This window comes from Poecilia formosa, unplaced genomic scaffold (genome assembly GCF_000485575.1).
Source record: "Poecilia formosa unplaced genomic scaffold, Poecilia_formosa-5.1.2 Scaffold192, whole genome shotgun sequence".
Lineage (NCBI taxonomy): Eukaryota > Metazoa > Chordata > Actinopteri > Cyprinodontiformes > Poeciliidae > Poecilia > Poecilia formosa.
Window position 1 is genome coordinate 114,881 of NW_006800131.1, and position 25,648 is coordinate 140,528.

Consider the following 25,648-nt stretch of genomic DNA (forward strand, 5'->3'; position numbering starts at 1 on the left):
ATATGAAGTTTAATGTTTGACAATGACTGATTGTCATTTGATAAATCAGTAATTTATCTATAATATATTAAAAAATAAATACAAGAAAATAATTTGTTTCTTGTCTTGAAACATTAAATGTGCATTAAATTATGGAATTATGTAAATATGTTCTGTAATTAAACACGGTAAATGTGTGTCTGTTCATCAACGTTGATATAAAAATTATCAGAATAATTTCTAACCAATAAAAACATTGTGCTCTTTATTCAGAAATTAAAACGATTAATCACATCAAAAGTTAGAAACTCTCTTTAGTCATTTCTTTGATTACCAAATATATTAGTGTGTGTGAGAAAATGTGTCAATGACAGGTATTAACTTAAAATACTTTGTAGATCGGCAATTTATAAAGTTCGGTCCATTTACTTGTATTAGCTTACTGGTACATAGGCCACATTCAATATGGCGGACGCTGTGACGTATCGCAGCAACGGGCCGACCCTGTAATGATTTGTATGGTTTGGTGGTGAGGGAGAAACGCAAATAGGACCCAGGATGAAGATGATGAATATTTAATGATGAAGATAGCTCAAACAGTCCAGGTCAGGCAGCACGGCAGAAACGTTAGCACACCGCTAAAACCGGTAGCAACTGACTAAGAGAGACTGAAATACAGAGCTGAGCAAACCAGGAGTTAACAGTTCAACTGGAAGCTAGAAACTTACGCACGGCAACGAGTCACAACGACGGACAATGGACGTAACATTGACAAGATTCATGGTTAACGGGTTTCTGTCAAAAGCAGTGAAAGTGAACTGCGGTGTCCGTCAGGGTTGTCCGTTATCTGCCCTTCTCTACGTGACCTGCATCGAGCCGCTTGCGCAGATCTTGAGAAGAGACCCACAGATCTCAGGTGTAACTATACCGGGGAGCGGAGGGTAGGTGGCGAAATGTCTTTTATATTTTAACATTTTATGTACAGATCTTTTACCAGTAGACAGGATTTTCCAATTAACAGACTAGTTCAGTAAAGCATCAGGCTCAAAAATAAAAATTAAAAAAAAAGCACAATTCTACGGACCATGGAAAAATAGTGAAAAAATAGGAGTTCAGTTTCAGGTGACACAAGAGGAGCAAAAAATCTTGGGGGTTAAATTTGATCAGAAATGATGAAGGAAAAACAAACTGGACAGAAATAACACGAAGAGTAAAACAAAGACTAGGATGAGGAACCTAACAATAGAGGGAAAGATTTTAATAGTCAAAAACTAAATAAGCATATTTATCAAAAAATTTAAGATATTTTTGTAGTCAAAACATTCTACCCAACATTTCTTTTTAATTTTCCCACTTTTTACCTTAAACAATAAACACCAAGTGTATTTTTAAAAATTTTACTAGCTTGATTTCAATAAAACCATTCAGTTTTAACCAATCNGATCTAGAGAAGAAAACAGAAAAAAAGAGGAATTGTTAACTTTATTTAAGTAAATGAGAGAAGACATTCAGACAGTAACAAACCCATTTAATCCCAAATTTATAATTGTATTTTTTTTAATTAAGTGCAAGTTGTAATTATTCCTATTATTTAGGAATTATTACATTTTATATTGGTTATGGTCGTGAAATGTTGGTTTTATAATCAGAATTTATTGTTGCCAGTGGGAAACTATGTAAACTAATTTATACTAATCTAACCTATTTATACATACAAAATAAATAAATAAAAATAATCGCATGCATAACGTATAATTTTCCGCATGAGGCATAGTTATAAGTGTCTTCAGAATCGTTTTAGATGAATGATCAGCGCAGACTGCAGGATTTTTTTAGATACTGTTGAGACGCTTTACCAAGGTCGAGAAAAACTTGCATGTTGTTAGACAAAAGGCCCATTGTAAAGTGTTATATTTTTGATTCTGTTAGACGCTAAGGCCCATTCCTCAGAAAAAGAAACTTATCAGGCCACAGAGACATGGTGTGATTTCAGGGAGTGTCTTCAGTCCATATAATCAGCTAGCCTCCTCCTTCTCCTCAGACGTCGCACAGACTTTTTAAGAAACTCTTCTCGAATGTAATGGTAAAAGCGTCTCCTTTCAGCGCTGAAAGTGAATAAAATAAGTAAAGAATGAATGATTTTGTTGGCTAATTTTATGCTCCATGTGTCAGTACAAATTATTATTCATCGGTTAGGATTTTCCATTTTCTTAACACTACCTAAAGAGCCATGTTCACATTTTATCTCTGTGTTCATTTGCCTGTTAAAACATTTATAAACAGAGGAACAGTTACTAAAATGACACTCATTCAGAAAGCTTCACACATTTAGACCTTAACCTGCATCCAAACGTTGGTGTTTTCCTACCTATTCGATGTAAGATTATCAAGGGAATCCGGGAGAACAGCAGTCTGGGCTGATCATCCATCTCTTCCTCGGATTGACGATGATTTTAGAAAACTCCGTTAATGTTTCTTCAACAGCAGTTAACTGCTCGTTGATTAACTCTCTGAGACTGAATTGAAGACAGAGTTACTGCAAACACTCAAGTATTTGCCAAATACACCAAACCCGCCTTCAGATTACATTCAAACAGAGAAAAGCAAACAGCGCTGTCTGTGCTCTGTTTTCATTTCCTGTGTGTTTCACGGCGGCTCCACTGAAGAAACACGAAACCGACTTTAAGTTCCGTTTTGCGTCTCCTAATTTCCACTAAATCTGAGAAAGACTATAAAAGTTACAACACATCTAATGATGTTTTTAATCCTATTTTAGTGCGAAGATCGGGAATAGTGGATGACACAGTCAGACATCTGGGTAGAAACGGAGGCATCCCATCTGCACATCAATACAAAGGCATGTTAATGTTATTGCAGATAGAAAAAAAGTACATTTTGCCAAAAAACAAAATTTTGAGATCAAACTATAAAATGTTCTAGAACGACTGAAGGGAAAACCCCAGCAGCCGATGCCACCATCATTTAAGAGAGGGTTTGATTAAATGATGTATTGGGATTATTTAATTTTATGCAGACCATAGATTTGTCATACATTAAGACAACTGTATGTTAGGCCCTGATGTTTCGACGAAGCTGAAGTTAGTTTCAAATTTTAGGTTAAAATTAGGTAAATGGCTAAAGGGCGATTCTACCTAATTTTTCACTACCCTGAGCATCTTTAATTTACTCTAGCTAAAAGACTACAACACCTAGACCAGTGAGTCAATCCTTGAGAACACCGGCATTTAGCTATGCTATGAAGATGCCACGAGTCAGAGCCCAACATGCTGAAAACGTCTTTTTTCTGAATGTAAAGAAAACATATATTTATTTTATATTTCACTATTGGATAATTTCTCTTTTATCTTTGGCTTTAGCTTATTTACCAGGACGTCTCAGAAGTCAATGGAGTTCTCCCAGTGTGACCAGCAGACTGAAGCCCTGCCTGTGACCAGTGTTCCCAGTCTAATAAATACATGTTTTATTCTTTCAATTTTTGTGTATTTTTAAATATCTCAATCTGAAACCTTAGTGTATTAATACAGCTTATGTAATGAAATAAAAATAATTTACTCTGTTAGAATTATTTTCACTCTTGCTGTCAATAGCAGAGTTGATGTATACTGTAATATATTTTATCTGGAAAAAAAGTAAGAAAAATATGAAGTTTAATGTTTGACAATGACTGATTGTCATTTGATAAATCAGTAATTTATCTATAATATATTAAAAAATAAATACAAGAAAATAATTTCTCGTCTTGAAACGTTAAATGTGCATTAAATTATGGAATTATGTAAATATGTTCTGTAATTAAACACGGTAAATGTGTGTCTGTTCATCAATGTTGTGATAAAAATTATCAGAATAATTTCTAACCAATAAAAACATTGTGCTCTTTATTCAGAAATTAAAACTATTAATCACATCAAAAGTTAGAAACTCTCTTTAGTCATTAAACACCAAGTGTATTTTTTAAAATTTTACTAGCTTGATTTCAATAAAACCATTCAGTTTTAACCAATCCATGCACTACTCCAATTTTTGTCCAGATTGACTTAAAAATTGAGCTAGCATTGTTAGAAGTTAACGTCAACAACTATTAATCAACAGGTTGATCGACTGTCTCTGAGGCAGGACTGAAGACATTATTTTACAAACAAAAAGTGTCTGTAACCATTTTTCTTTCTGTTTGTTTTTATTTGAACTGAATTTAATCATATTTTGTTGGGCATTTCAGTAGAAAAAAAACATTTTGCAAGGCTAGTGAAGCCAGTTTAGTACATCTTAAAGGTTTTCTTTTTTAATCAAAAGGTAATTGTAATCTGACAAAGCTTTATTGGAACATATATTCTCATTTATTGAATGTGACTGTTTTAGTTTGTAAAACAGCATTTAAAGTTAGTGTTGCCTACCAACATGGCAGTTTGTGACAGACTGCCGGGCTTTGTAATGTCACATGAGAAGTACGTACATGCAAATCATTTGTGGTCCATACATTGCCTACAAAAAGTACTTCAACCCCTTGGATGTTTTACTCTTTTATTGCCTTACAAATTATGACTAAATTTGGCTTTTTTGGGGGGAAAAAAACAAAACAATTGAATGTCAAAGAAAATGGTTTTCAACAAAATAACTGAAATACAAAACATAATTTCAGATTCACTCCAGTCAAGTCAGTACTTAGTAAATGTATTCGCGTTATCTAGATTCAATTTCAGAAAATATTAAACCAAGTAAAGGCAAATCATGCATACATTTGAACTGTACATTTGAACATGTATCCACTAACAAAAATCACAAAATATTTGAAGAAAAATACAAAGTATAACAAAAGAACGACTCAAACCTTTGTCTTTACTTATTTTCACATATTTGTGTGTACTCTAATGCACGTAGCTATGAGTGATTCTATTTCACATGCAGCTGTAACAAAAGTCGAACTTAAAAAAATCCACTGCAGTCTGAATGTAAAAGAACTGAAAACCATTGTTCTTAAAAAAATGAAATGCATTCAAAACAATTTTAACAAAATATTATGAAGACACTTTGACAATCTCACTGAAAAAAATAACCATTTTAAATCTTAAAGTAAAACTCCCAAAAATGATGAATTTCAAAAAGTATGTCAGCTAAACTTATTTGTGAATCATACAGGTTTCTCATCTGTACGAGTCTTCATGAAATTACTCCCCTTTCTAAACAAAAAATTACTAACTTGATACTTCAAGTTCGCATCACTTTGTCTCATATGTAGGTATTCTCTGACGTAGTAAAGGACATCTCTGCTCAAAAGCTTCTTAACAGAACATGCAGAAGAAAAGCGCCTAACCTGTATGCGTCTTCATGTGAACAGTTAACCTGCTTTTTATGGCATAGCTTTTCTCACATATTGTGCATGTGAAAGGCTTCTCCCCTGTGTGACTCCTCATGTGCAAAATTAAATGAGAATTATGAACAAATCCCTTCCCACAGGTCACACACAGGAATGGCTTTTCCTCTGTGTGATTTCTCATGTGGTAATTGAAACTACTTTTATTGTGGTAATCTTTACCACAGATTGCACATGAGAAAGGCTTCTCATTTGTATGAGTCTTCATGTGAAAAGTTAAGTTACATTTCACAGAGAAACTTTTTCCACAGGTCATGCATGAGAAAGGCTTCTCCCCTGTGTGACTCCTCATGTGACATATTAAATGAGACTTCCTAAGAAACCCTTTTCCACAGGTTACACATGAGAAAGGCTTTTCCTCTGTGTGATTTTTCATGTGGTAATTCAAACTACTTTTTCCACGGAAACTTTTACCACATATTGCACATAAGAAAGGCCCCTCATCCTTATGAGTCTTCTTGTGAACAGTTAATTCACATTTCTGAGAGAAAGTTTTTCCGCAGGTCACACATGAGAAAGTCTTTTCAACTGTGTGAGTTTTCATGTGATGTGTTAAAAAGGACTGTTTACGGAAACTTGCCTTGCAGGTCACACAGGAAAAGGGTCTCTCAGCTGTGTGAGTTTTGACATGATAAGCTAAACCACTTCTCTCACTGTAAGTCTTTCCACAGGTGGTACAGGAAAAAGGCCTCTCACCTGTGTGCCTTCTCATGTGATTTCTTAAAAGGCTTTTGTGACTGAAACATTTCCCGCAAGTAGAACATGAAAAAGGCTTCTCACCTGTGTGAGTTTTGATGTGCTCAGATAAATTACCTTTATGAGTGAACGTTTTTCCACAAGTCATGCATGAAACAGGTTTCTCACCTGTGTGAGTCATCATGTGATACCGTAACTGACTTTTCTGACCAAAACGTTTTCCGCAAGCAAGACATGAGTAACGTTTCTCACCTGTATGAATTATAATGTGAGAATTTAAAACGCTTTTATTGGAAAACCTTTTTCCACAGGTTGTGCATGAGTAAGGCTTCTGATCTGAGTGAGTTCTCATGTGAGTATGTAAAGCTGAACTCTGACGGAAATCTTTTCCACAAACACCACATTTGAACCGCCTTTCCCCTGTGTGAGTTCTCGTATGAAAATTTAAAGAAACCCTGCTACCATAGCTTTTTCCACAGGTTGCACATGTGAACGGTTTTTCTCCTGTGTGGGCTCTCATGTGCAGATTTAAACCACTTCTGCTATAGTAACGTTTTCCACAGGTTGTACATCCATACGTCTTCTCACGCATGTGATTTCTCATGTGTATCGTGAAACCCTTTTGTCCAGAAAAGATTTTATCACAAATTTCACAGGAATACAAACTGTGGCCTGGGAGGGTCCCTTTCTGCTGTTTGGTCTTCTGACATCTCTCAAGTTGTTTCTGATCATCTCTATTTTTTCCTTGAGTTTCAGAATCAATTTCTTCTTGATCCTGGTTCTCAACTTCAGGAGAATCAGTTTCCTGTTTTTGCACAAGCTGCTCTTCATCCTGACTGATGCAGAGTTGATTCTCTATGAATTGTTGATGTTCTGGTTCCTCTTGCTCCTGTTTTATCCCCAGAGGTTCTGGTTCCTCTTGATCCAAAGTGGCATTCCCATCCTGGTTAGTGAGCTCATTGGGAACCTCTTCCTCTTCTTTAACTACAACACATTGTGAGAGATCTGGACAAAAACACAAAATAAAAGTTTATAAAGAACACACCTTTCAGTTTCACTTATTAGAAATCAAGTTATCAATGAAAGAGTTGATTAATCTTTTCAACCCACTAAAGATTAATCCATACGCGGCCATTTTCTTAAAACCTGAGATTTCTTATGTATCAATATGATATTTTCTATAACATGAACATTTTTAATATAAAAAATGTGTTAACATTATTGTTAATAATACATTAGGTTTCTGGATACAAAAAAAAGGTTAAAAAAAGAACATATGAAGCACTGTCACCCATGAACAGTGAGGTAAAACTATCATTTAAGGACAGTAACATTTAAATTGTAACAAACACTTTCATTGTGTCAGCAACAACACTGACAAATTTAGGAAACTCCAGCAAAGTCAAGTCAAAATTATTTATATAGCACATTTACAAAAGCCTCAGCTGACCAAAATGCTTCACAAAAATCACAAAGCAATTATATAACAAAAAATAAAAGTGAAGTTTGATTAAAAAACAAAAACAAAAGGACAATTATAAAATGTGCAGAAAATACCTAAAACTAATATGAATAAAAAAATGACAGCTACAATTTACAGAAATATAAAAAAAAGTTGAATCAGTGAGGTACTAATATTCCCTCTTTCTTTAAATGGTTTTGAAGGCCAGAGAGAATAGATGCGTTTTTTTTTAACAAAGATTAAACTGACCTACTGACTGAGAAAGCTCAACAGACAGAGGGAGATTGATCCGCAGTCTGGCTGCAGCCACAGAGATAATATGCTCTGTCTCCTCTGGGTTTTAACCTGACTTTAAGGACAGACAATAAAAACTGGTCAGTTGAACTCAGGCCTCTGGGTGGAGTGTAGGAGTGCAAGAGCTCACTTAAGTAAGAAGGTCCCATAGAGCTTAGACACCTAAAAACGATCAATAAATCCTTAAACTTTACCTAAAAAAAAAGCCAGTGAAGGTTGTGCAAAATGGGGGTAATAGATTCACACCTGCTTGTTTTCATCAGCAGACAGGCTGCAGCGTTATGTATGCTCTGCAGTGGCTGCAGGGAGCTCTGGTACAACCCAAAATGCAAAAAATTACAGTAATCTAAACGTGATGTAATGAATGCAGAGATAGCCTCTCAAAATCAGGCAGAGGAAGATAAGATTTTATCTTAGCAAGGTTCCTCAGCTAAAAGAAACTGGCTTTCATGACAGTGTTAATATGGTTATCAAATGTAAACATAGGATCAACAATCACACCCAGATTTTTCTCAAATGGAGGACAAGGGGCCAACAACAGTCATGTCCAAGCAGGGGATTGCATTTAAGTTAAAAAAAAAATGTTCTTAGAAATGCCTGTACATCCTGCTGAAGACAATCCTCTAACATCTGTACAGCAGACCGGCTGTCATTAGTAGTCACAGGTAGATAGATTTGAATGTCATCTGCAGAGCAATGAAAAGAGACTTTGTGCTTTTCAAAAATACAACCAGAGGCAGCAACTACAAAGCAAAAAGAACAGGGGCAAATATCGACCCCTGTGGAACCCCAAACTTGGAGAAGAAACGGAGTAGGAATGCTTCCTAGTTTCACAGAAAAACTCCTGTTTGGAAGATAGGACAGGAACCAATTTACCGCATTTTCCGCACTACAAGGCGCACCTAAGAGCCTTAAATTTTCTCAAAAATCAGCAGAGCGCCTCACAATCCAGAGCGCCTTATGTGTGCACTGAATTCCAAAATCTGTCCCTGACAGAGAGACGTAAAGTGTACATTACTGGTACGAGCTGGCAGCGATAAACCAATCAGAGAACGGTATGTATACCACCGGTATGCTGCAAAACAACATTTGTTTTTCTCAGAACCCCCAAAATGGCGTAAGAGACATGTTTACGATAACTACAGGCTATCAGTTTAGGCCGTCATTCCAGGAGTATTAACAAAATAACTCCAACCGCTTGACATTGGTGTAAACAGAGCGTTCAAAGTGGAGTTGCGAGCGGCGTGGGAGCGATAGATGGCAGACTGCGAACACAAGTTTACTAAGACGGGGAGGCAGCGCCGGGTGAGTTACGCCACCATGTGCGAATGGATTGTGGATGCCTGGGCTAATGTATCTACCTTAACTTTTGTCCGAGCTTTTGCCAAAGCCGGCATCATTGCTGAACAGCCACCTGGCAACAAGACTGACTGACAATGATGAGGGAACCTGGCATGTTTGATGGCAAAATTGCCCAGCTGTTCATTTCAGACACAGAAGATAATAAAAAAAAATAATGTGTGTATAGTAGAATAAAGTTCAACTAAACTCACTGTTTTGGTTCCGTGATCTTTTTTTGTTGTAGACCGTATGTTTTAGCAATCGCCTTATGGTCCAGAAAATACAGTAGTGCAGAACCTGGAATACCAACAGATGACTCCAGACGGGTCAGAAGGATCATGCTGTGATCCACAGAGGCAAAAGCAGCAGACAGAGAGAAAAGTAAAATAACTGCTGATTTTCCTGCATCAACAGTTTTAAAAAAAGATCATTTAAACTTTTAAAAGGGCAAAGTGGGTCCAGTCAGGCGTTTTGCACATCTCAATGGTTGCCATGGAGATTGAAGGATTCCTCAAACATGCATGAAAGAATCAAGGCAACACTTCTGCTATGTTTTTGATGACATGATAGCTAAAACTGTATATTTTATATAACACTGCTCCTTTAAACAGTAGAAACATTCAACTGCCTAAGCTCCGTTCGGCCGAAGGAGGCGGTTTTAGGCAAAATAACACAGAACTAAACAAATTTACACGAAAATATCAAAATTTGCACAGAAACAATATTTAGACAGTTTGGACAAAAAAAGTTAATGAGGGGGTTAATTATGGTTTAAAGTAAACTGTCAGGTCGTCTTTTTTTAAGATGCAACATGATGCTGCCACCACCATACTTCACAGTTCGGGTGGCACAAGCATCACCCTTTTTCCTCCAAATGTAACGATGACCATAAAGGTCCAAACAGTTCCAGTGTAGCTTCAGCAGACCACAGGCCATGTCCCCAAACATGACGATCTTTGACCCTGTGTGCAAACTTCAATCTGGTTTTTCTATGTTTCTTTTGGAGTAATGGCTTCCTCATTACTGAGTGGCGTTTAGCATAGAACAGGTTTTACTGTGCTAAACGCTAACCAGCTTTAGCCAACATCTTATGATTAAGTCTTTTGTTCTGGGGTCAATCTGGACATTTTGGACCAAAACACTTTCATCTCTGGGACACAAATGAAAGTCTCCCTCCTGACAGGTATGAAGGCTGAACATTTCCATCATGTCTATACTTGTTTGAACTCATGAATGCGGCGCCTTCAAACATCCGTAAATTGTTCCCAAGGATGAATGAGATTTGTACAGCTATTCCTGATATGTCAAAAAAGAAGGCAGGGTGTTTCAGTTCTGGTGTTTCAGTTCTGGTATTATAATACATCTATGGGTTTCCCTCCAGTTTACTCAAATGTGTCAAAGGAAACCCAAAAGGTTTGACCCAAGTCAAACAGCTTAAAAAACAATTATCCCTGACCAAACATATGTAAACGTGTTCATTCAAATAAAGTTACAAAAATTTTTTTAAATATGTTCTTGCTAAATTTTCTGGCATTTAGAAAATAGAAATAATTGTGGTAATTCCAGCAAAACTAAGACAAGAAGCTTGGCCTGATTTAACTTCAGAAAGTGAAAAATATATATATTTTTTAATTTGGTATATGTAAACTTCTGGTTTCAGCTGGATGATTGGATTGAATTGACTTTCTTACTGGAAATCTTTTGAGACTGTGAACTGATAAAGGGCATGGGCTACTTACTGGTTTCAAAACCACTGGTCAGAAATAAACTGCACCAGTCATAAAGCTGCTAGCTCTGCAATGAGTCCCCTGTTGATTCAGTCAGTTGTTACACATTTAAACAGGAGTTTAATACAGCCGATGTTAGAGACAGTTGGGACATAATTATGTGCCTTTTTTGTTGTTTTTTATTCAGCATGATATAAAAAATAGCCTCTCAAGACGGTCGACCCTCTTGATACAATTGATAAGTCAGGTTTTTCAGAAGATGGCCGCTTCTCTGAACGATAGTCGATGGATAGGATCAATAAACTTTACATGAACTCATTAATATAGCCCTTTACTGTGGTTTCACAAAGTTCACACTTGGCTTTAAATGTTCTATTTTTGTATTTTAGTTTCTGAACTAGAGCAGAGTAAAGATGATGAAGGTAGTAGTTAGCCATTTTCCCAATCGGAAGCCAGCTTCATCTTCATTTGACGGTTGATCGTCCCAAGTATAAAATTTTTCCAGCAGTCATTTAGTTTGCTAAAACGTGAGGGTGTTTCATACCTATTTGGTATAAGATTATCTGGGGTGTCCGGGTGAAAACCAACAGTCTGTGCTGATCATCCATCTCCTCCTGAACCTGGCGATGATTTCTTTAAACTCTGAAAACGATTTTCCAACCGGAGTTAAACACTCGTTGATAAACTATTATTGAAACTGGGTTGAAGACATTTTTTTTCAAAGAAAACACTCATGTATTTACCTAAAACGCCGAATCCGTCTTCAAACCACTTTTTAACAAAGGAAAAGCTAACCTGCTATCTGTGCTCCGTCTTTATTTCCCGTGTGTTTCACCGTGGCTCCACTGACGAAACAGTAAAAGGCTTTTAGTTCCGCTTTAAATTTTATGATTCCCACTGAAACGCCTCCTTTACGATACATTTATATTTAGAATATTGTTGCAAAGTTTATTTATTTAAGGAACACAATTCATTAAATGAAAAAAACACAGATTAATTACACATTGTGAAGTTTTCCATACTTTATTTTTTGCATACAGGTAGTGAAAACACTAGGTTTATAAGATGAAAATATTACACCAGACCAATAAAAAGACATTTTAATTAAGAAATGTGGGCTTGATGAAGAGAAAACAGCTTAAAGGTTTTTAAAATTAATTTTATTCTAATAAAAATGCCTCTCCCTAAAAAAGAAGAAAGGAACTCCAACTTAAAAAATAAAAAATGTTACTTTGTTTACGAGCAAATTAAGTTTGTCAAACTCAGTTTATTTATTTGGATAAACTTGATTTGATTACTCATACCAAATTAACTCATTTTAAAAAATATTATCATCTGTTTTTTCTAAAAAAATTTTCAATGTAATTGAAACATCTAATTTATTTAATTTGATTAGATGTTTAAGCTTGGACAATAGGACTTCATTTTTTCATATTGGCACATCAGATTGTGGTTTTAAAACAAATACAAATATTATTGTATATTTGTATACAATAATACAAATAATACAAATATTATTTGTATTTGTTTTAAATAAAATCCACAAAGACTACTCAAAAAAGAGTGATAACCTGGGATGTATTTTGTAAAGTTAGTGGTAAAGATGCTGTTATGAATAATTATTACAATTTTAAAAGTAAGAAGATACATACAAAAGTGGAAAATACATTCTGATGAAGTTTGTAGTATCTTCTGAAAATAAACTTTATAAAGTTGTTTTTTTTTGTTTTTTTTTTACCTTAAATGTTGTGTTTTCATTAGCTTTAAGTTGAAAACCATCAAATTAATTGAAATAAAAGCTTGAAAACATCAGACTGGGAATAATCTACAAAGTGTGTTTCACTCAGAGAATTCAGTCAGCAAAATAAAACAAAATTAATGTTTGTTTGTTTTTGTTTTTCATTTATAATATTGAAAAAGGTGACTCAGCGGGATTTGGAAAATTCAAAGCGGAACAAAACATCTTTAACAGTTTCCTCAGTGGAGCTACAGAGAAACGCACCGGAGATAAAACAGAGCACAGATAGCAGCGTTAGCATCGCCTTTGTTATAAGGTAGTTTGAAGACGAGTTTGTAGGTTTGATATATATTTGAGTGTTTGTAGTAACAGTGTCTTCAGTTCAGCCTCAGAGAAAATGGATTAACGGGCAGTTAATTCCTGCTGAAGAAACAGAGTTTAAAGAAATCATCGTCAAGTCCGAGGAAGACATGGATGCTCTGCGCAGACTGCTGGATTTCTCCAGATTACCCCTGATAATCTTACACCGAATAGGTAGGAAACACACTCACGTTTTACTGATGAGACAGGCTAAAGAAGGGGCTAAAGTGAGTTGGAGAAAAGTTAAAGGAAGTTGTTTGGGACGAAGCTAAACTCGGCTACCTATTTAAAGTACAACAAAGTAAATGACCCTGGAATGACAAATCTGCTATATCTTTATAAGACTGTGACACAAATCCACAAGAACATATACCACAATAGACACGTGATCAGAATAAATCAAAACTACGTCCCATAAAATGTTGAATAACCGCGCAGCACTCTGGGAGATGTAGTCAGTCGCTCCAGGAGAAAACATCACCCCTTAAAGTTGTAGTATGTAGCTCTTTGAAAAGAAAAAAACGTTTTCTAGGAAGAAAATAAAGGTTCTAAGAAGTTTAACACATTATTTAACACAATAATGTGTTAAAATTATTATGCTGTGACAGTATAACATGTTTTTATTTGTTTGTTTGTTTGTTTTTAAAGAGAGAGAGCTCCTTTGTCTTCCCCAAGTGCTCCTTTGTCCAATTACAGAAATTCACAACTCAATCAGAAACAACCAGTCTTAATGCTGTCAATCAACCTTGTGCACACCCACGTGCTCTCTGATACAATTCCGCTTGTTCACTGCAACGGAGCTTGCCACGAATGCTAAGGCTAGTTAGCATGGTTACTGATGATGGCGGATAAATGGTTTTGCAGGAACGGTAAGCTGTTTCTCTGCCATTAGCACATTTAGTGGTATTGCTTGGCAGTTCTAACACCCTCGCCCTGGGTCTGATTTGTTGTTTCTGACTGGTAGTGGCCAGAAATGACCAATAGCCATCTAAATCCTATTATTGGCTTCAGATGCCAATAATAGCACAAGGTGGAAGTAGATGAGATTGATCTTTTCACAGTTTGTCTCATATACTGTCACAACATAGTGACAGTTTTAACAAATATGGAAAATATATTTTTGTAAAAGTTACAGCTTTAATGAACCATTCTAAGTAAAAGCTCTCGATATAAGCCAGCTCTGGCGACATTGACATTGGGGTGTATTGCCTGCCCACAGGTTATTTATTTTATGTGGTATTTGTTTTGCTTGTTTTTAAGCTCAGAGTGGCGAACTTTCTGTTATTCCTATCTCGATTTGACACAGTGGAGGCTCCTGGACTTCTTGTATCTGTGCCGTCTGTCCCCTGCTCTTTTTTCAGCCGTTACAAGCCAACAAATGACAGAACTTTGCACAATTTTTCCAAACAAGCCAAGTGAGTCAAGTATTGTTACTGATTGAAGATAATGTTAGCTAAATGATGACTAGTTAATCCATGCCAATATTTTGTTAAGCTTCTTAGTAAGAATAGGCTACTAATTAACAGGTGGGTGGTTGAGTAACTTTTTGTAAAAAAAGGTGCTTATGTGTAGTTTCACTGCACTGTATTTCTAACTTTTACTAGAATAGATTGAGTTAGAAATGGAAACTTTAGATTCTTCCTGCAACGTATGAGCTAATGTTTATGCTAATCGGAGCATAATTACTCGGGATTTTCAACATGTCACTGTTTCCAACATGGTTATTTTATTAGACAGGTTACATAAATGTTCCTGTATTTACATTAAATATACACACTGTTTACACATCTATTTACCTTTTGATCAGAAGAATATCAAGTTAATTTTCATACCAAATAAAGCCTACTTCGATGTGCCAAGTTATTAACTTTTTAACTTAAATTTCAAAGCTTTTTTTGTCTGTTTGTCCAGATCTTCCACAATGCTGTGAATATAAAAAGGAGGAAGTTTTCACTGAGCTCAGGAACCAGGATGGGAACTCCACTTTAGAGCCAGGCAAAACAGAACCTTTGGTGATAAAAATAGAGCAAGAAGAACCAGAGCATCTGGAGATAAAACTGTTCAAAGGGGAAGACAATCAACCCTTCTTCAGTCCGGATGAAGAGCAGCTTTTGCTGAAGCAGGAGACTGGAGACATTTTGGTGACTCCTTCTAATGTGCAAAGAATCAGTGATGAAACAGAACCAAACAGTAACCAAAAACTGCAAAGGAAACATCACCAAGACCAAAATTTATTTGCCTGTAAAATCTGTGATAAAATCTTTACCTTAAATAGTAAACTGACTAAACACAGGAGAAGTCACTCAGGGGAGAAGTCCTATTCACGTAAAACCTCAAGAAAAAGTTTAGATCTTGACAATACAACTCATACAGAAAAGAAGCTTTCCTCATGTGTTATTTGTAGAAGAAGTTTCAGGAACAAAAGTAATTTAAACAATCATATGAAAATTCACAGACCTCAGAAGACTTTCTCATGTCCAACCTGTCAAAAAACGTTTACCCAAAAAAGTAATTTAACTACTCACTTGAGGATTCACACAGGCAAGAAGCCTTTCTCTTGTGTGACCTGTGGAAAAAAATTCAGAAACAAATCTCATTTAATTTCTCACATGAGAATTCACACTGGTGAGAAGCCCTTTACATGTATGACTTGTGGAAAAAGTTTCACTCAAATAGGTCATTTAGGTACTCATATGAAAAGTCACACAGGTGAAAAGGCTTTCGCATGTACGACTTGTGGAAAACAATTTAGGGAAAAAAGGGGTTTAACTTCTCACATAAGAAGCCACACAGGTGACAAGCCTTTCTCATGTGGCACCTGCCGAAAAGGTTTCTTCACAAAAGATGGTTTAAGTTATCACATGAGAATTCACAAAGGTGAGAAGCCTTTCTCATGCAAGAGCTGTGAAAAAACGTTCACCAGTAGAAGTTGTTTAGCTTCTCACATGAGGACTCATACTGATGAAAAGCCTTTCTCATGTGGGACCTGTGGAAAAAGTTTAAGTAGCAGATCTCATTTTACGTATCACATGAAGACTCACACTGGTGAGAAGCCTTTCACATGTTGTACTTGTGGAAAACGTTTCATTCAAAAAAGTCATTTGGCTACTCATATGAAAGATCACACAGGGGAGAAGCTTTTCACATGTGGGATCTGTGGAAAAGGTTTTAGTCTAAAAAGTTGTTTAACTATTCACATGAGAACACACACAGGTGAGAAGCCTTTCACATGTGGGACCTGTGGAAAGTGTTTCTCTACAAAAGATGGTTTAAACTCTCACATGAGGATCCACACAGGTGAGAAACCATTCTCATGCAAGTGCTGTGAAAAAAACTTCACCAATAAAACCAATTTAACTTTTCACATGAGAAGTCACACAGGTGAGAAGCCTTATGCATGTATGACATGTGGAAAGAGTTTTAGGGTAAGAAGTTCTTTAACTATTCACATGAGGACTCACACAGGTGAGAAGCCTTTCTCATGTATGACTTGTGGAAAGAGTTTTAGTGCTAGAAATTGTTTAACAATTCACATGAGAACTCATACAGGTGAGAGGCCTTTCTCATGTGTTAAATGTGAAAAGAGTTTTAGGGAAAAAGGGGCTTTAACTACTCACATGAAAATTCATACAGGTGAGAAGCCTTTCTCATGTGAGATCTGTGGAAAAAATTTCACCAATAGAAAGAGTTTACCTGTTCACATGAGGACCCACACGGGTGAGATGGCATAATGTGAACCTGAAGTACCAAGTTGCTCTGTAATTTACCTTGTATTCTGTACAACTGACTAAAGGGCCAATGTTGTCCAAAAGGTCACCCCTTCCCTTCGACTCAGCTCCTTCAGACTAGCCAGGAGTAATTTTGCAAACACCTAGTGGAACTGCACATCTTTTTGAGCTCATATGAGCTACTTCTTAGTACAACGCTGGTAAAAATGTTGCTAAAGGTTTAATAGTGGGGCGATGTTATGATGACTTCCTGAAGACGGTGTTTCAGAAGGAGCAAGAGTTTTATAAAAAGACAGAGGCCCAACTTCAAGGCATTAAATTACAAAGTTTTTTTTAATATTTGATATAGATAGCATTTTATAACTGAAGGTAACATGGATACTTTATTGTGCTATAAAATGGCACTATATGCCTGGAAAACATAATGTTGCCCCTTTAAAATGTAGCATCTTAGATTGAAAAAAAGGCTTTTCAAGTAGCTTAAGCTGAAATAATTAAGTTCTTCTGATGATGTCACATTTCTAAACGTATTTAAGTGAAAACCAATTAAAGGAATGATGGATCTAAATTATTTTAAGAATCACATTTGTAAATCTTTTGAAGTCTTTTTCTGTTTTTATGCTTTATTGTATCTACACTGTTTTTGTTCAGTTATTATAGCGATAACTGTATCGATTGATAAATCACAAAATAGTTGCCCATTTGGATTGATTAAAAGCTAAATATTACACATTACTTGAATTATTTTCTCTCAGTTTGAAATACTGCCGATTATGCTGGGTTTCCTTAGATATAAACTTTTTAAGCTACTTTGAATAATTAACTGAACTTACTATAATGTGTCATAACTAGAATCAACTGAAATGTTTGTGATTGAATTGAAATTAATTTTTTGGTAAAGTTTGTTGAGACGACATTTGCTATGAATTTGCGCAATATAAGTAAAACTGAATTACATTTTTTTTTTAAACATCTTTCTTGATTTAATTCTTCTTAAAGGTACTCTAAATTGTATGTTTGTCTTTTACACAGTTTGGGTTTGAAAAGGTTTTTATTTTCTTAACATGTTAGAAAATGTATTGACAAATTTCTGATACAAAAATGGAAGTGAAAAACATTGTATTTGTAATTCTTATGTAATAAACTAAATTCACCATCAACATGGTCTTCTTTCAGATTAGCAGCAGGACTCGTATAATAGTAAATTCCTGCTGTTTGTCCATCCGGATTTGCAGCGTTTGCACCTCAGCTCCTCTGAGAACCCTTTCGAAAAATGAATTTAAGTATATTTTAAATATGCTATAATTTTCTAAAATACATTATTAGTTTGTTATCAAGAGGATATACTTAAGATTATATTAAAAATGTAAAACAATAAAAAATTTAAAAAACTTCTAATACACTAAAAATGTATTCTGATATACTTTCTAAAAGTATAAATTGTCTAAGCTATACTTTAAATTCTGATTAAATATATTACTAAAATTACACTTTGGATAATCCTCTTAAAAATACAGTTTACATGTATTTGTAAAAATTTATATTTCAAATCCACAATTTAAAAATATATTGCAAATATATACAAACAATACATTTCTGAAGTTGCACTTTGGGTAATATTTTCAAATGGTTTATGTATATATTGTTTTTAAAACTTTAATGCATCTCAAAATAAATCAGTCGGTCACTGTTAAGCCATTTATGCTGTTCAAAAGTACAACTGTTGAATTAAAATCATTTCTGACCACTCCCTGTTGTTCCTGACCTCATATGCATCAAACTTGACCAGGGTGCCAAACTTTTATGAGGTTCATTTTGATTTGTTTTAACATAGGAAGCTACCCTCAGACTCTTAAAGTCCTGGGATCGACTTTTGCACATAGTTTAAGCTTAGTGAAGCTCATACATATACTTATATCCAAATAGCATTACTTTTAGTGTCATATTAAAGAAACTACAAAATCAAGGTGTTGATACTTTTGTTTGAAGCCTGATACATACTTATTCAACAGCAGCCATATGTGCAAAGAACAAATGGTCTCATAAGCCAATTGTCAGCAGAAACTAAGGAGCAGAAGTGTCTGCATTTAACAGGAAACTGTTTTAACAGGAAAAGGATTAGCCGCCTGCCTCGCCTCAGGGCTGAAGCAGGATGCTGCTTGGACTTACATGTCGCAGTTCAAGGTCAGTTTTTAGCACCTATGAATAGAGAAAAAGACATCAGCTAGAACATTGGCTGATCATAGGGAAAATATTGACACCCACCCTTGCAGGATATGCAGTTAATAACTTGTAGATACATCTCTGATGCATATGAGGTACATCACACATTTTAATTTCTTGGAATAAGGAACTTGGTTGTCAGAAAGTTCTCAGAGTTGGTTGACATGCTGATGTTTTGCAATCGTTTCTACTCACACCTGCATGTGTGACAGCCTTGTTCCGGAGGTCAACTGAAAGTTTTCTCCAACACAACAACAAAAAAAAAAGATTTCAAATGTACAGTAAAGGTATTTTTGCTTTCCAAAGTTGGGTGTTTCCATTTGGGTGTTCAAATGTGTTTTATGACTTGTTGAAAACAGAGCAAAATTAGATGGTGTAATGCATGATACTAGGCAGGCTATAGGTGGTAAGGTAGTCAAAATAATAAATACCAGGATGTTTGTTTATTCTGGCCTAAATTTTAACCAGTGGTTTTATAATCAATGATAGATATTTCCTCAACCTATATAAAAAGAACCACAGACAATGTCACTTAGTTTTTCAGCCAGACTCTTGCAAGAGGGAAAGTACAGAGAATCAGTTTCTGCAAGCCGATCACCGTGCGTTCAGACGCTCTTCTGCTGAAGCTTGTCTTTTATTAGCAAGGAAGGGAGAGAATGCAATCTGTGAGAATGAAAGCAGCATTTTGTCTTAATAGCAGGGAGGGGGGACACCAAAACTAAATTCTGCACACAGACAGTTTCACCACTACGGAGTATCTCAAGAAGATAAGACCCCACCTGCAAAAACATGCTCAAGGTTAAGGGAAAGTTTATCAAGTTCTTTCTCTCTATGGTGAGAAAACTAAAACCTTTAAATGAAAATCAAACTAGTCATATAAAACTATTAATGTAGTAACAAAACATAATAATTCTAACAATCAACATTAAGTGTCCTTAATCCTCTGAATCTCCTCCTGCCAATCCACCACATTGCATTAGTCATAGTGTTGAGACTCAAAGTAGCTTTAATGTATCAGAGCTTTTTGCTGTAGTTTGACTCCACAGGTTATTCCATTTTCTTGCTGGAACTTTGCTGTTTGTCAGCAGCAAAGTTTCCTGCGACAGGAAACTCAGGAAACTGAGTCAGTTTCATATAAGGCTCAAAGTAGGAAGATGTTTTAATGGAAAATCGTGTTTTAGTCCAAAAACAATGCAGTTTTATAACATATGAGGAAAAAATGTGCTGCAGGTTTATTGTTTTCAATCAAAGTAAATTTTCTTTTTCAGATTTTGCATTATATCTTCTAATATTTATCAGATCTTTAATAACTCCAAAGAAAAGCGCATCACAGTAGTTCATGCTGCTGAAGCCTTTAGACTGAAAAAGTGTGGAAATTTGTAGTTCGATCAGGGCCGGCCCAAGGCATAAGTAAACTAAGCAACCCCACTTTAAAACAGGGGAAACGGTATCTGATGGGTAATATTGAGCATTAAATTGCATTGCCCTGTTTTTAATTCATATAGCACTATGCTATCTATCTATCTATCTATCTATCTATCTATCTATCTATCTATCTATCTATCTATCTATCTATCTATCTATAATGTATACAACATATATTATATAAAATATATATTATTTATTATAATTATAATATGTATAACATATATATTTATCATAATTATTAGTATTATTACTATTAGTTTCCCGCAAAAACGTGAAGGTGTGACAACTTTGCCGAAACATGTTGTTTGAGCTTTCACGGTGTTCCCTCAGACAAGCGCGCTGAACAAGCGCGTGCTTGCTACGCGCGCGCTTTCTCAGTGCTCATCACGAGCACGCGCGTATTTTGCCGCGTGGGCGGGGCGGAACGGCAAGACGACGCAGGGGGAACCATAGACATAATATAAGCATAGACGCCTTATGGACCGCTCCGGCGCAGGAAATACGGCGGCCATCTTGGAGCGGTATACCCTCCTACTTTGCTCAATCAAAACAGCAGAAGATGCCTCAGCACTGAGGGATGTTGTTGTTCTGGTCGATGGATTATTGATGTGAGGGCTCCACAGACAACATTTCACAAGTAAGATGGACATATTATTGTGTATATATTGTGATTAGAATATTACTTTACTGTATTTATGTCCACCGGCGAGATACCAGCTAATATTAGCTACAGTGCTTGGTGTGATACGGGTTCAGCCCCGCTATGAAGGCTAACTGAGATTCCGTAAATCTAAAAAAATTAATTATTCTCTAACATTGACTTAGATTATCTGACACAAGAGCCTGTATTAGAAATGAAACAATATAACACATATTATAAAACTTATATTATGTGTTATAACATTCACCGGCAAAGTTTACACAGGTGGTAAAGACTATTATTTATATTCTTTCACTCTGTCAAAAGTAAGATACATCCTAAATCTAGCGTTTTTGTTTTGAAAGTTTCCTAAAGACACGATGTGAGGAAGAAGAGGGAGAAATCTATAAAGAGAGACGGATTCACTGCAGCACGGATGAATCTCACATCGGATTTTGGACTCGTCGGCTGAAAAACATATATATACATATATATATAAATACATGTTTATATATATATAATTCAGTATTAATCATTATTGTGCCATTATTAATCTTTATTTATTAGTGTTTGTATAGTTATATAAAATATGTATTGATATTACTAAATAATTTATTAAATAAATTATGAACGGGTGTGTGCTTTGTAATTTGCTCTTCATACATCGATATCAGAATATTCCATTCCTATTCTATTGTTATAGCCACTAAGCATATTTAACTATGATGAACTATGTATTAAAAACATACTTAAAAATACAATTGTTTATAAATGTTGCTTTGATAGATGTTTGAATATGGTTTCCAGTAACAAAAAGTGTGTTATGATCGATTAAATCCGCTGATACGTCATTGTGCTGCTAAACACATAAGGCTGAGTGGAGTGGTGTACCGCTCCAAGATGGCCGCCCTAAATCTCGTCAGCGACAATAGGCGAGAGCGGTCCATGAGGCGTCTATCCTTATATTATGTCTATGGGGGGAACCGTATCTGATGGGGAAACGCGGATTGACGTAACAGCTGTTATAGAGCCTGAAAAGGGCGGGTGTGGGACACACGTCGCCCCCAAACCCTCCATTTGAAGAAGACAACGGCAGAAGAACGATGCAAGTATTGGGACCGGCATAACTAGGCAAACGTGTGTTTGCAGTAACTCTGTCTTCAGTTCCGCCTCATAGTCAACGAGCAGTTAATTGCTGCTGAAGAAACATTAACGGAGTTTTATAAAATCATCGTCAATCCGAGGAAGAGATGGATGATCAGCGCAGACTGCTGGACTGCAAGCGGATTCCCCAGATAATCTTACACCGGATAGGTAGGAAACACCGTCACGTTTTACTGATGATACGGGTTAGAGAGAGTTGGAAATAGGTTAAATAAAGTTGGAGTTAAGGAGTTTTAATACGTGTTACGCCGAGAAACGCATGCCTGTCAACAACGTCACGTAGCGTCTGCAGCCACTTTACTGAGCAAGTCGCCTGCAGAAAGCAGGAAAAATACATTATTCCAACTATTTAACCCTCCCGGGGTCTTAAGATGCCGGGTCTTTTACTCCTTTCAACGTTTTTATTTTGTGTATTGTGTGTGACGAAGCTGAAGTTGGTTTCCGATTCCAGCTTCCGATTCGGGAAATGGCTAAAGGGCGATTTCACCTAATTTTCACTACCTTCCGTATCTTTAATCGACTCTAGTTTAAAAACTACAACACCCAGACTTCAATCCTGGACAGGATTATTCTGCTCTTAACAGCAGGATATCTAGAACCATGTTTGTGATTTGTGAAACCTTTTTTGTGAAGCTTCAAAAAATGATTTCACCACTTTTTTCCCCCTTTTTTTTATCTTGGTCACACAAGAACTGCTCTAATTCCAAATCTACAACACCTGAACTCTTCAAACCTGGACTAAATTATTCTCAACTAGTAGCAGAATATTAAAACCATGTTTGGGATTTGTGAAACTTTTTTCTGATTTGTGAAACTTTGTGTTGTAGATTTGGAATTAGAGCAGTTCTCATGTGACAAAGATAAAAGAAAAAGTGGTGAAATCACCCTTTTTTGAAGCTTCACAAAAAAGGTTTCACAAATCACAAACATGGTTCTAAATATTATGCTGGTAGAGCAGAATAATCTAGTTTCAAGAGTCTATGAGTTGTATTTTAGGAGATGAAGCAGTTCTAGTATGATCCAGATGCAAAAAAGTGGTCAAATCAACCTTTATTGAAGTTTCACAAATCACAAACATAGTTTTAAATATTCTGCTATTAGAGCAGAATAATCCAGTCCAGGTTTGAAGAGTGTTGAGAAAATACATTTTAAATATGCTAGTTTTAAAACTTAACATGTCTTGATTCAAATGGCCTAAATTGTGGTTTTAAATCAGTAACTTATTCTGGCCTATTGACCTTTATTTTGCTTGTAGTTACAGCAGATGGTTTGCTAGGATCGTTTGAACTGCCTTTTGTCTGTGGGAAAACAATACAGTGGAAGTTGTAGCTTTTCACACTCATCTGTGAAAGGCCGTAAACACGGCAGGGGTTTCTGGCTTGAGAGAGGGTCAGAGATAGCTCCTGGTTGGATGAGCAAAGATACGCCTTGTTTGAATAAATTAAAGAAAAGAAGATAAAACTTTCTACACAGAAGTAGCAAATCAGATTTTGCGCTTGCAACTTCTCCAAAGACGTCTTTGCTTTTTGTTTGTCGTTTCCATCTTTTGTCTTTTTCTCTCTCAGGTAAATTCATGTGTTGTTTGTGCTCTGAGGTTTCTGATGATATGTGATGTGTTTGTCTGGTCATAGTATGCATCTGTCTTGAATAAATGCTGATTATTGTGACGCTGTTATCTCTGCGTGATCTCAGTCTTTGCGCACAGCATTTTTCTGAACCAGGGCATAAGAGAGGATTTAACGAGTCAAAAGGTTTTTAAAGTTCAAGAATTTTTCCTCTCTTAACAAGAGTCCAGGTGTTGTGGTTTTTAGAGTCGAATAAAGATGTGGAAGTGTTAAGGAAGAAATTCTAAATTGGTTAACTTTGGAAAAAGTTTGGCTCTTTCTTCCTCTGGATCCCAGGTCCTCTCGGCGAGCCACGTGTAGCCACAAGGAAAACAACAATGTGTGTTGACGTCACAGAATTACAGAGTTTAATCCAATAGAAAACAACGTATGAATTAACAACAAGACTGCAGAACAACAGAGGCATACATTCATTACCTGAGACAAAAAGATAGGAAAAGAAAAGGCAAAGACGCGTCTTTGGAGAGAGCTGGTGCAAAAAGGCAAAATAGTGGCAGCTATCTGAATTATTACTCCTGGGTACGAACTTTTATAATGTAGGCGTGTTTTTCCTCTTTAATATATTCAAATAAGGCGTACCTCTGCTTGACAGAAGCTATCTTGGACACTCAGAAAGACTTAGAACTTCCCCTAATTTACCGTAAAGATCAAAGGCCATTTGCCCTTTTGTTTAACAAAAAGAGCGGAGAGCTTATCCTGGCCTCCTGCGGTTCTAAGGCCATCTGGGCAAAGAAAAACATAAGAAAAGTATTTCACAGATAGCTGTGAAATCTGGAGTCTCTCCCGCTATCTCTCCTTACATAAATTCTCAGGAACAAACTTAAATTCAGTAATTTGGTTCAGGGAAAGGTTATCTTCACAAACCCAGTTTTGCTCTTCCGCACTCAGCACCCCAAAAGATTGAGTCCTGCCTTAAACCAAAAAATAACACATAAAATCAACAGAACAAAATGAGGTAAAATTCCTTTTTTCTAACTTATGAAACATAATATCCAATCCTAAGTATACAAGTTAACACAATCATTTTCCAAAACCCCATTTAGCATAAATCCTAAGCAATTTTCTAATATTAAACAAAACATTTTCATTCAAACAATTTCCATTTGATTCAGATATTGTCACAGATAGTACAATTTACTAGATTAGTAATTCTAAAATTAGATAATACAAATTTCATTAGAAACATGCTATTAGTACTTAGAAAAATGTCTTAGAAATTAAATGTTAGTGGTTTTAACATTCTATGTTGTATTAAATTTTACACCATCCCAAATGTTAGTTCTAGAAGACTTTTGATCTTCCGTGAACCGAGCAAACTTCTCTCTCCCAGGCTCAAGTGATACTGCGCTCCTGGAGATGCTAATTTTATGACCTCCTGTTCCTCTCTGATAACACAACAGGAGCCTCAGTGAGAGTTCCCTTTTGATCTGCATTTTCCTTCTTGTACTTTGAATACTTACCCATCAATAGTTTAGTTTTTAAATCATTAACACAAACCTGTTCAAAATTAAGAAATTTGTTCAAAATGAGAATGTTCAATATACCTTTTACACATGCCGTAAGATTAACTGTATTAAACACTAAAAATAATCATTTTTCCTCAACAGAAGGTAGTGAAAAATTGGCTAAAGGTGGAATCGCCGTTTAGCCATGTCCCGAATCGGAAGCTGGAATAGAAAACAAACTTCGTGTGTGTGTGGTTTCAAAAAGTGTCGATTTGACGGAACGCCCTCGTAACACGTGTTATGCTGAGAATTGAATACCTATCGTGGAAATGTGCATCGCTCTAACGGACTGAAATATGACCGACGAGGCAACTTTTAAAAATATTTGTAACATTATCATGTTTCT

General features: G+C 35.9%; 3 protein-coding genes across 5 annotated transcripts in view; 2 read left to right on the plus strand and 1 right to left on the minus strand.

Annotated features, from left to right (window-relative positions):
- The window catches only part of LOC103147895 (gastrula zinc finger protein XlCGF7.1-like), a 20,900-nt gene extending 9,131 nt beyond the window's left edge, over positions 1–11,769 (minus strand). The window contains exons 1-3 of one of the 2 annotated variants that reach the window (XM_016678865.1): positions 11,635–11,769; positions 11,436–11,533; positions 6,336–7,072 (exon numbers count right to left, since the gene is read on the minus strand). In XM_016678865.1, the coding sequence (XP_016534351.1) occupies positions 6,336–7,072; positions 11,436–11,499 (801 nt within the window). In that variant the 5' untranslated portion in view covers positions 11,500–11,533; positions 11,635–11,769. Of the gene's footprint in view, positions 1–4,493; positions 7,073–11,435; positions 11,534–11,634 lie in introns of those variants that run through there. The other variant, XM_007566455.2, reaches the window with a different exon arrangement.
- Positions 11,770–12,860: 1,091 nt separating this feature from the next.
- LOC103147899 (gastrula zinc finger protein XlCGF57.1-like) lies at positions 12,861–17,877 on the plus strand. The gene is made up of 2 exons (XM_007566459.2): positions 12,861–13,163; positions 14,901–17,877. The coding sequence occupies exons 1-2, from the start codon at positions 13,100–13,102 to the stop codon at positions 16,718–16,720; spliced, it is 1,884 nt and encodes a 627-aa protein (XP_007566521.1). The 5' UTR covers positions 12,861–13,099; the 3' UTR covers positions 16,721–17,877.
- Positions 17,878–22,031: 4,154 nt separating this feature from the next.
- Positions 22,032–25,648, plus strand: part of LOC103147897 (gastrula zinc finger protein XlCGF57.1-like) — an 11,813-nt gene continuing 8,196 nt past the window's right edge. For both annotated transcript variants that reach the window (XM_007566458.2, XM_016678866.1), the window contains exon 1: positions 22,032–22,322. In XM_007566458.2, coding sequence (XP_007566520.1) covers positions 22,259–22,322 — 64 coding nt within the window. In that variant the 5' untranslated portion in view covers positions 22,032–22,258. The remainder of the gene's footprint in view (positions 22,323–25,648) is intronic.

What these genes read in the sequence shown, in the direction of transcription:
- LOC103147899 (XM_007566459.2), top strand. Translation starts at nt 13,100, where the DNA reads ATGGATGCTCTGCGCAGACTGCTGGATTTCTCCAGATTACCCCTGATA. An exon ending in GATAATCTTACACCGAATAG is followed by an intron (nt 13,164 to 14,900) that starts GTAGGAAACACA and finishes CTGTTTGTCCAG; the next exon opens with ATCTTCCACAATGCTGTGAA.